General features: G+C 39.0%; 2 protein-coding genes across 3 annotated transcripts in view; both read right to left on the minus strand.

Moving 5' to 3' along the window:
- acsf2 (acyl-CoA synthetase family member 2) overlaps positions 1-960 on the minus strand; it is a 33,168-nt gene extending 32,208 nt beyond the window's left edge. Inside the window, exon 1 of the mRNA XM_028030131.1 lies at positions 616-960. Within this exon, the coding sequence (XP_027885932.1) occupies positions 616-737 (122 nt within the window). The 5' untranslated portion in view covers positions 738-960. The remainder of the gene's footprint in view (positions 1-615) is intronic.
- Positions 961-1,767: 807 nt separating this feature from the next.
- Positions 1,768-10,267, minus strand: tap2t (transporter associated with antigen processing, subunit type t, teleost specific). Of its 2 annotated transcripts, none has more exons than XM_028030129.1 (12): positions 10,083-10,267; positions 8,716-9,251; positions 7,702-7,816; positions 7,483-7,613; positions 7,132-7,337; positions 6,016-6,213; positions 5,783-5,911; positions 5,504-5,695; positions 5,178-5,351; positions 3,870-4,029; positions 3,434-3,570; positions 1,768-2,256 (listed from the first exon to the last, which is right to left on the minus strand). In XM_028030129.1, exons 2-12 carry the CDS (start codon positions 9,209-9,211, stop codon positions 2,050-2,052), a joined length of 2,145 nt encoding a protein of 714 aa, XP_027885930.1. In that variant the 5' UTR covers positions 9,212-9,251; positions 10,083-10,267; the 3' UTR covers positions 1,768-2,049. The 2 variants fall into 2 exon arrangements, with proteins under 2 accessions (XP_027885930.1, XP_027885929.1); XM_028030128.1 differs by lacking the exon at positions 10,083-10,267 and adding an exon at positions 9,743-10,036.

A 10,267-nucleotide genomic window follows, 5' to 3' on the forward strand; every position in this document is an offset into this window, starting at 1 on the left:
CTTAACAGTCAACCGGGACAAGAGTTGGGTAAAAGAGATGATATAGGAGGAGCTTTAAATAAAGAGATCAAAAAAGAAGCTTATTTTATTTCTATAGATTTTTTTAAAAACAATATTCATCGCAAGTCGACCAAGACTTCTCACTTTTTAATGTTACTGATATGTTACATATAAACTGTTTTGTCTTGTATGTGGGGATCGCTTGGCGGGAGAAGTGCTGTATGAGCATGAATTCATAACCAGGATGATCCAGTTTAGTAAAATAAGAACCGACGCTGCAGCTTGCAACTAAAATAGTTTCATAGTTGTGTTTTTATCCTTTTCCGGGGGGAGTTTTGGTTGGTCGACCCGTCTCCGCCCTGTCTTTCTTGCTTGTAGTAGATTTTTTTTATACTATTGTAAAAAAAAAAAATAAAAATAAAAAAAGTTGTGCAATATGTAGGAAGACTGTTTATCCGATGCCAAAGCAGGGCTACTTCAGAAGCCCCAAAGTTCCGAGGCGATGTTACGTAAGAAGAAAGTAAACTAATATGACAACAAAGTAATTTCCCTGCTTTCTGCACATGAGCTCTGATTTTAAGCTGTAAACAAAACCCTGGATCTGGTTGTCCTCACCGAGCTGCAGCAGGTAATCCTGGCTGACGTGTCCACGGTGTTCGGAAAACCCTGAGAGGAGCGGACAAAGCAGCGGTCCTCTGAAGGAACTGGGAACAAAACCCAGCAGTGGGGATCACCATGGTGTGCAGCCGCGCCCAGACGCACGAAACCTCCGAACCTTCCGCGGGCCGAGAGAGCTGGAGACCCTGCAGACTGAGCCGAGCCGCCCGGGAAACTTCTGCTGCTTTCAGGCTGCAAGCTGTTTCCAGATGCTTTGCTCGAACCTTGATCTCTCAAGTCCGTCTACACGCCTCGATTAAGTTTTCATTTAATAGCCCTGACCAAGTGGGGGCGCTATACAAGCGCTGCAAAGAAACAAGAGACAGCAGCAACTGGCAAGAGATGAAGTGGATAAAAATACATCCGGGTTAGGTTTTAGAGTAATAACCCAGGCTTTGAACATCTCAAACATCCGCATGCGAATAGGTTCTGGTGGCTTACCTGCAAAACGTTATGATTGGAGGGAGACTAGTACTAGAGGGTGAAACATGATGGGAGCAACAGCAGACATATTGAAACTCTTTCCATAGTTGATAGACAAATGTATGAAACTATGTGTAAACACAAGAGAGTCATGAAATAAAAACAACAACCCAATCCAACAAGAGCTACCACTGAAGAGTTTAAATCAGAGCATAGTCATGGGTTAGTGTGGTCTAGTCAAAGCCCAGACGTATATCCAACTACAAACGTTGGACAAGATGATATTTTACAGATGTTCTCCATCCAATCTGACTGAGCTTGAGTTGTTTTAGAACGAAGAATGGAGATAAATTAGTTTGTAGACGTGTACAGAGTGTAGAGACATAAAACTTGCAGCTGGAACTGAAAGAACAAAGAGGTTCTAGAAAGTACTGACTCGGGAAGGCTGACGAAAAATGTGAACTTTCAGACTTTTATTTGTAAGAACTTCCATAAGGATGTTACCTCAACTTCACAGTGGTGCGTTACTTTGTGCCTCCTGATAAAATACATTGAGGATCATCGTTGTAATGGGATAAAATGTGAAAAAATGCAAGAGGCTCACAGAAACAACTAGTCATTATTAGATGTTTTTGCCTGAAATCATAATATTCTACAAAAATAATAAGTGGCAATTGGTTACCTAAATGTACATATTCACATCATTTATTTTACACTGATGACAAATCAGTAAACATCGCCTTGGGTGGTAAAGACAAGAAAACATCAAACATTTCAGCTTTTCTGTCAAATTATTTTAATGCAGCACATCAAACAATAAACATAAAAAACAATCATATCGAAACAGCCTGATGTCACTGTTCTGTGTTTATTAAATATACAACCTCAACCTACCCGTTATTTATAACAGAAGCTTTTTGGCAAAATACAATATGAAGAGTGCTTGTGAGTCATTTTTAAATTTTTGTTTTACAAGTTTTCTTCAGCAGCTTCAGAAAACAGCTCCTCCTTCAGACGGAAGTAGCATCCTTTTTTGTTCATGAGTTCCTCATGGGTCCCCTCCTCCCGGATCGACCCGTCCTCCATGAAAATGATGTGATCCGCTCTCTCCACAATGTTGAGCTGATGAGCCACGATCAGAACCGTCCGTCCGCGAGCCAGAACCTCGTTCAGAACCTGAGGAATGACACCAGGAAGGGCTGAGCGTCGCTGGATTAGTTCAGTTGTTACTGGGGATCCACAGCTTTAATGGGATTGGCTGACATTTAGCCAGCGAGTCTGTTTGTGTCGCGCTGACATTACTGGTGACTGATTAGATTTAAACTAATGTTTCACAAGAGATGAGGCAATTTAAGCCTCAAACAATCGTTGAACTTGTAATAGTTAAACACTTATTTAGAAATAATTATTTTTAAAACAGATTTTTTTTTTATGTGGTATTAATTGTGATTAATTTACTTGAATACAATTGAGTTAGAGTTAAAGTAGGATGGTTTCAAATCATTTAAAAGAGCTGCGATTTCTAAAGTGGTCAGTATTAGTAAGAGATTAGAAATTATAATCACGAGCTGCATTTCCACTGACCATAAAATTGAGCAAACTGGAATTACAAAAATAAATTAGCTTAAAAGAAACACAGCAGTTTTGAAAAAAACTCACATTAAAAAGTTTTTGCACCAAAAAGAAATGGTTTCTGTGGCTGAATCAAAATTAGTTTATTTCACAAAACTGCAATGGAAACACTTTTTCGAACCACACAAGTCATGTGATCAACAACCAGATGTTACCACTGGCGGAAAAGACAAAAATGACAACAGGAAGTGGTAGGAGGATTATGGCGCCAGCATGTTTCTTAATGAACATCCAAATATATTCACATTAAATTTTAAATGTGCTTCCTATTTAATGGGAATATACAGCAATGGAAAAGTGTGCTTGTTTTTACTTTAGTGGAATATAAAAAAAAATTTGCTCACATTTGAAATGGAAAAGCATCTACAGTAAGGTATTTAAGGATTTTCTATTTTTTACTTTTTTGTGATGAACATGCATCAATTCATTTTAACCTGGCTGAATTGAGTGTAAAACTAAGTCTTGTTAAGGATGAGCTACGTTCAGCTGGTAAGTGTGTAAAACACTTGGGTTGAACCAAATCTCATTCTTATCTTAGAAAAACAGGAAAAGGTCTGAAACACAATGAACTTCAGTCTTCTTTTTTCATGTTTTTCCAGGCCTGGAAACTACTGAAATTAAATTCCAGATTTCTTGTGCCTGCATTTTGACCTGGTCCCAATGAGACGATCTGATCTCCAGAAGCATCTGCATCGTTTCCAGAACCGTGTTTTGTACTCACCGCCTTCTCTGCATTTACATCCAGTTTGCTCGTGGCCTCGTCCAGGATGACGACCTGGGGATCTCGAACCAGAGCTCTGATGATGGCGAGGCTCTGCTTCTGTCCTTCTGACAGTTTGCCTCCACACTCTCCAATATCTGGACAAAGAAAAACATGTTAGCTACTCCTTTAGTCTCTATGAACAGTGCTTTGAACGTTTTACATTACAATCATAAACTTCATGAATCAATTTAAAATTTGTCATGATTGTCCATCTAAAGTAAAAGGCTAACTTCACCAACTGCTTGACCAACTTCAACCTCATTTAATGCTACAATAATAGAAAAATGTTGGAAAAGTAGCTTAAGACTATCATTTTGTCACTCTGATGATTTCTAAGACACAATAAAAGATGCAAACATTATCACAAAATGAGGTAAATGCAGCAGCTCTCTACCAGAGTCATAGCCATTCTCCATTTCAGAGATGAACTTGTGTATGTTGATCCTCTTTGCAACTTCTTCCATCTTCTCCAGAGGACGTTCCTCTAGACCATACTCTATGTTGTACTTCAGAGAACCAGAAAACAGCACAGGATTCTGGGAAACCAGTGCGACCTATGTAAACAACAAACAGCAGAAAACATAAGTGTCTGTGCATTTCTCACGAGTTGATTTATTTGTCCCATTCTGTCCTCTGATTCTGTAATTCTACCAAAGTCTCAGTCCAAACTGACGATACTTTTAGCATTGGGTATCCCTCTCTAAGCATTATGAGTTTTCTTCTTATTACTATAAAGAAAAGTAACTACATGAATCTACCAGTTTGTCTTCATAGAAAATCACCTTTATATTAACAATAATTTCTTTATAGCCTTAAATATCAGACAATATCATTACTTTAGTGTTCATAAGTATTACATAGTTGCAGATTATTTGTATATATTTGTATTCATGTTTATTGGCCCAGTCCAAGCTAAAAATGTAAGAAATCTGTTGATCACATTGGGATCATTTTCTGCTTGCGTGGCCCTAAATGTGAACAGGTGAGTCAATAAATCGCAAATCCAATATTTTCCGTGAAAACATAATTTCTAAGCTCTAAGAAGTACAAGAAGCTTTCTGAAAGGAAACATTATTTTCACTGAGAGATATCCTCTCTCTATTAGGGAACAGGCTGGATCTAGAAATGCTGAAATTATTCTGGAAATGTCACATTAAAGGTAAAGACCACTATTCTTTAAGAATCCACATAAAGTTTGGTATTTTAGTAATGCTAACCAAGCTAACGGTGCCTATCAATAATATGGGATGCTAAAATAAGCTTTAAACTCCCAGCTGTGTAATAATTTTCTTTGCTTTAAAATATTAATTTTAAATATTAATTAACTGTGACTTTTCTACCACATAATTGAGTAATTTCACCTCTAAACCTTCACATTTTAGATAAAATATTCAGACCCAGACTGCCAGAGCTCTCCAGCGTTTTGCAGTGTCATTTTAATAATCATGCTTTACACAAAAACCTCAAGAAACCTGCAAAACCAAAAAAATCTCAAACTCAAAGGAACATAAGTTGGATGGATGGATGGATAGATGGATGTTCAAACCATAAAAAAGGAAAAAAAATGTTTGCAAATACAAATATTTTCCACACTCTAGTTTGATTAAAGTCTACAAAATGATGCCCAATCAATGCTTTGTGTCATTCAGGTTGACTTCATTTTAGAATTTAAAAAATAAATGTTAAAGGTTACCAACTGTACCTTCTGATGGAAGTATTTTTTCTGGTAGCGGTGCAGCGGCTCCCCGTCCAGCAGGATCTGACCCTCCTGAGGCTCATACAGCCTCTTCAGGAGGCTGACGCAGGAACTCTTTCCGCCACCGGAGGGACCCACCAGAGCCGTGATCTTCCCTGGGCGGATTTCCAACGACACCGACTGAGAAGGGAAAATGACAACAGTGACGATCCGTTCTGTTTCTGGTGTTCAACGACGTTAAATCCCAGAGTTTCTGCAAGCTTCAGTAATGTAAACTTAAGATTTATTAGGACTTTTTAAGCCAAGCAGAAGCCTGAGCTTGAAAAAGTTACCTTTAGAGCTGGTTTACCCGAAGGAGCAGAAGGATAACTGAAACTGATATTTTGGAAAGCTATTCTCCCATCCAGCGTCTTAGGAGCCAAGTCTCCTTCCTTTTTGCTTTTTGGTGTCCTGTCCAGGTAACTCAGCACTTTGGAAATGACTCCCACCGTGGACATAGTCTCTCCGTAGCAATACATGATCTCCTGTGACAAGAAGAACTTCTTCATCAATAAAATCCAGAATAATTGACTCACATCTCAAACATATCGTGTATGTTTCACTGAGCTCACCCGTAGATTGACTGACATCGGCTTCTGGTACAAGAAAAAGGACACCAGACTACCGATGCTGAGCTGACCGGCAGAAATGAGGCTTCGGGCTTGAATCAGCATAAATATCTTTATACCCAGAGACACCAGCTGATTGCAAAAAGAACATAGAGGAATTACTCACACAGTTGTCAAAAAAACTTCAAATAAATATGTTTCACTCCTTGTGTTTGTTGGTAAAAAATAGACCTCACCCTTCGTGTTAGGAGATAAACGGCGCTGTATATGTCTGACTGTCTTTTGATGGCACACAGCTCTTCTAGAGCCACATGATATCGCCTCAGCTCCTCTTTCTCTGCGTTGAAGCTGCGGACTGTCCGGATCCCGCTGATCGTCTGGGAAGCCAGATCTTTGTTCTGAGCGAGGCATTCCTGGGTCCGATCTTTCAGGTCCTGTGTGACACACAGGAAACAGCCATCCATTTATTATATTGGAGTTTAGTCAATTCTATGAAAGCATTTTCTCACTTTCTTATCTGTGAGCCAACACAATGAAACCAAATGAAACATTTCCTGTAGTTTTACATTTTACGATCGCTGAGTTCAGGAACGAAATCCGACATTCCTCTTCTCGTCGACCCTCCATCTCATCACCTTAAAACTCCTTTTGCACTTTTCTCCTTTTACAACCACAAACTTCAATATATGTTAATATGATTTTGGTGAGAGACTGAAATAACACACTAGAAATAAAAAATAAAATAGTAGCATGCTGTGCATTTGCATTGAAGACCCTTTACTCTGACAGCCCTAAATAAAATTCAAAGCCATCAATTGCCTTCAAAACTCACCTAATTGGTAAATATTAATTAGATAGATATCTGGATTTAATGCATTGTAAGGAATTGCATAATTGTGAAGTAAAAGGATTTGCGTACACAGATATCAAACTTTTTACAATTAAAAACCTAAGAAGTTTGCACAGAATATGTATTCAAGATATAAAATCCAGTGTAGCCGGTTACCTTTAGAAAACGTCTGATTAGAGAATAGACTCCACCTGTGTGTGAAGTTGTGGAGAAGTTTAAATCAGCCAGGTTCAGTTATAAACCAATATTAAACAGAGATTTGTTCAATCTTGGGATGAAACAGATCCATTAGTTCCAGGGGCAACACCAAACATCAGACCAAAAGATCACAAACTATGGCATCAGCTTTTTCGTTACGGCAGAAGAACCCCAGATCTATCTACTCATCTCCTGGATGTAGGGCAAAAACATCCAGGGTTTGCAGGGTAACTAACAGAAAACCTTCCTACCAAAAGCCCCAAAAGGAATTGAAGTGAATCTGAGGTGTATGGCATAAACCCACCTTGGACAGCTTGATGTATTTATTTTGCAACGTGGCCAGGAGCGGCATCTCTATGCAAGTGAGCACGGTCAGCTCCCAGGACAGGCCCAACATCACTCTAAGCATGAGGAAAGTTTTGACTGTGCTGCGAACTGTTGCGTTGGCGTTCAGCGCCACGGTTCGTCCCATCCTGTCAACGTCACTGTGCAGCCGAGAGGACAGTCGTCCTGGACAGAAAAATGGTCTTGATGAATTACAAAGCCCTGCAAGGTTCCACTGTTAGTAAAATAAGTTCACAAGTTCTCAGTCCACGGTCTGTGAGTCTTCAACTAAAGCACTGAAACACTTTTACTACATTTAAAAATCTCTCACCAGGGTTGTTCTCCTCAAAGAAGTGCACCTCTTGCTTCAGGAGGTTGTGAAACAGCAGATGTTTCAGCCTCTTGTTCAGTCTGGCCAACGTAGCCATAAAAATGCCTCCTCTCATCCCAGAGAACAGCGCACTGTCAGTGCAGTTAGATAAATCAGTTCTCAACCCCTGAATGATCAAGTGGACTTCTTTTCACACAATGAATTATTGTATTTTATTACCTTCCAGAAGAAATAAGTACTAGATGCCCGATTGCATAACCAAAACCACTTTGAAGCTGTTGACCGCTGAGCATGTCAATCACTTTTCCCTGATATAAAGGGATGTAAGTATCACCTGTTGAAGAAAAGGAAAAGATAAACATTTACTGCAAGTTGGTTTACTCACTGTAAAAGCAATGAATGGCAGCAATGGTTCGTTAAAAGAAAAAGAAAAAAAGCATGGCACACCTGCTGGTATCAGAAGCGAAATGAAGATTTTTATAAGCTACGGTTTCAAAACCACAAACATGCTGTTCCTACGGTGTGAAGAGGCTTTACTGGGATTCTAGGAAAGGTGTTTAGTTTGCTGCTAGCATATCAGAAAACCTGTGTTGCATGACTGTAAGCAAAAAGTAATGAACCTTTGGTGGAACGTCAACCCCTGATATCCCTATGAATTGTTTGTCGGTTTTAATGTGTGTCCATTTCGTATGTATATTGGGATGAAGGGTGTAACATTCAGTGTTTAACTGTGTCCAGATAGTTAAACACTAAATGTTTAACTGTCCACCATCACCTCATGTGCCACACACATAAGGCATGCAATTCGCATAATTCCTTGTCATTTATTTTTTAAGGGTGAAATTGTATATCCAAAAACAAGAAATATAAATGAAAGCAATGTTGAAACACAACCAGCTAGCATCAGCTACATGTAACCATGTTCTTCTAGGAAGCTAATATACATTTAGTGGATGTTGCTTGCATATTTTTTCTATAGTCTATGTTTTAAACATCAAAACAAATGTTGTGTATTAATCGCTGAGTAATAAAACATCAGCAACAGTAGGAATAATTGTTGCTTTCTTACGTTTGTATCAAAATAAACTGCATTGCAAAGGTTTATTTGAACTGTTGTGTTTCTGATGGATAATCATGGTATTTAATCAAAGTCATCAAGCTGTCTGAATCTCTTATCAGTCAATGCATATTAATAAATGTTAGATAAGATTGATTATCAGAGGTTATACATACAGATGACTCCCATGATGAGGAAGCCAAAAGCTGCGACCAGATAAACAGTGTCTGGTTTGAAGTACGTCAGCACTCTCATGAGCAAACGTTTAGTGTCCAGATTGTCTTTTGTCTTCTGTCCATCTGGAGAAATCCATTTTTCCCACACCAAACAGGCCAACGATGAGGACGCAGCACCCAACAACAGCATGCTGAGATCAGGAGAAGGTTCTGTGGGCCGCTCCGAGGGAGGTGCGGTGAGGACCCGTCCAGTTTCAAACACAGGAGAAATAAGGCAGAGGAGCGCTGCTAACCTATGTAGTATTGCCCGCTGTTTCCCATCTGTTAGAGCTGAGATAAAAACATGGAGGAAAAGCCACTTTATCAGTCCAAAGGCCCACACTCCTGCCAGTCCGCCACAGCTGGAGCACTTCCACAGCACCAACCAAGCCCACTGTGCTGAACACAGCAATGCATCGAGGAGAATGATGCATAACGCCCATATTATCACCGCCATTAGTTTCTGTTGATGGCCGGTCCAACTCCAACGGCTCGAGCTGATCCAAAAGAGACAAGACATTACATGTACATCAGCTTTATTTCATGTAGGTTGTATGTAAATATTTTGACTAATCAAAAATGTGTAATATAAATACTGTCTTCAATATAACACCCATGTTTTCTTCCATACTCTATATGAGTACCTGTACAGTTTATAAGATGGAGGCTTCTGATGCAAGCACTTAAAATTACCCAGAATATTTAATTCCCAGCTTTGTTATTAAAGATGATTCAGCCTTTTGAAAAATGAAATATTATTTGTCAGAGGAATATAAATCAGTGCATTGGTTCAAATTTGAAGAAACAGATGCATCTTTAAAGTCACTGATGACTAACACAGTAGGTCCATGTTAATTTATAGAATGTACAAAACTCACAAACCAATATGAAATGACATAGGTCACAGTATGAAGATAAACACATTTTCCCCTAATATAACCTAGTTGTTCCCGAACAGAAAAATATGTAAACTAGATTGCATACTTACTTTTTTAACATGCAGCGCTTGTTTTTATGGTCATCATGTTAAAAACTTTGCACGCAGTCAGTTGTTAGGAGCACAGAAAGCAAATTTTACTCGCACCGTGTTAGCAAAGAAAACCCAGCATTCTTTTGAAATGTTTAAGGAGTAATTTGCTACCTTTTAAAACCCCATGCACTAAAAACCGAAGCCTAGCTAAAAGTACTGCAATGTTCAGCTTCCGTTTTAGCTAGAAAGCGCCAACTTTCAGCTACAAAATATTCACTATGTTCCATAAACCTGTTAGCTATTTAACATTTACCTGAAGCCCACGGTAGGATTTAAACACATAAATCGTGTAACTTACCGTTCTCCAATGCCTAGCCACAGGCTGCTAGCTGCTAGCTGCTAACTTACTTTCGGTTTCACTTTTACTTTCACTTGATTCATGGTTGTTTGCTAATTATCAGGGAACTTAAAACAACTCAAAACAACTGTTTATAAACCGGCGTCTTAATTTGACTCGGTTGTTTATTGCTCCTCAACAGTAAT

The sequence above is a fragment of the Xiphophorus couchianus genome, chromosome 10, assembly GCF_001444195.1.
Source record: "Xiphophorus couchianus chromosome 10, X_couchianus-1.0, whole genome shotgun sequence".
NCBI lineage: Eukaryota > Metazoa > Chordata > Actinopteri > Cyprinodontiformes > Poeciliidae > Xiphophorus > Xiphophorus couchianus.

What these genes read in the sequence shown, in the direction of transcription:
- tap2t (XM_028030128.1), bottom strand. An exon ending in CGATGTCAGTCAATCTACGG is followed by an intron (nt 5,696 to 5,782) that starts GTGAGCTCAGTG and finishes TTCTTGTCACAG; the next exon opens with GAGATCATGTATTGCTACGG. An exon ending in AAAAATACTTCCATCAGAAG is followed by an intron (nt 4,030 to 5,177) that starts GTACAGTTGGTA and finishes TTGTTTACATAG; the next exon opens with GTCGCACTGGTTTCCCAGAA.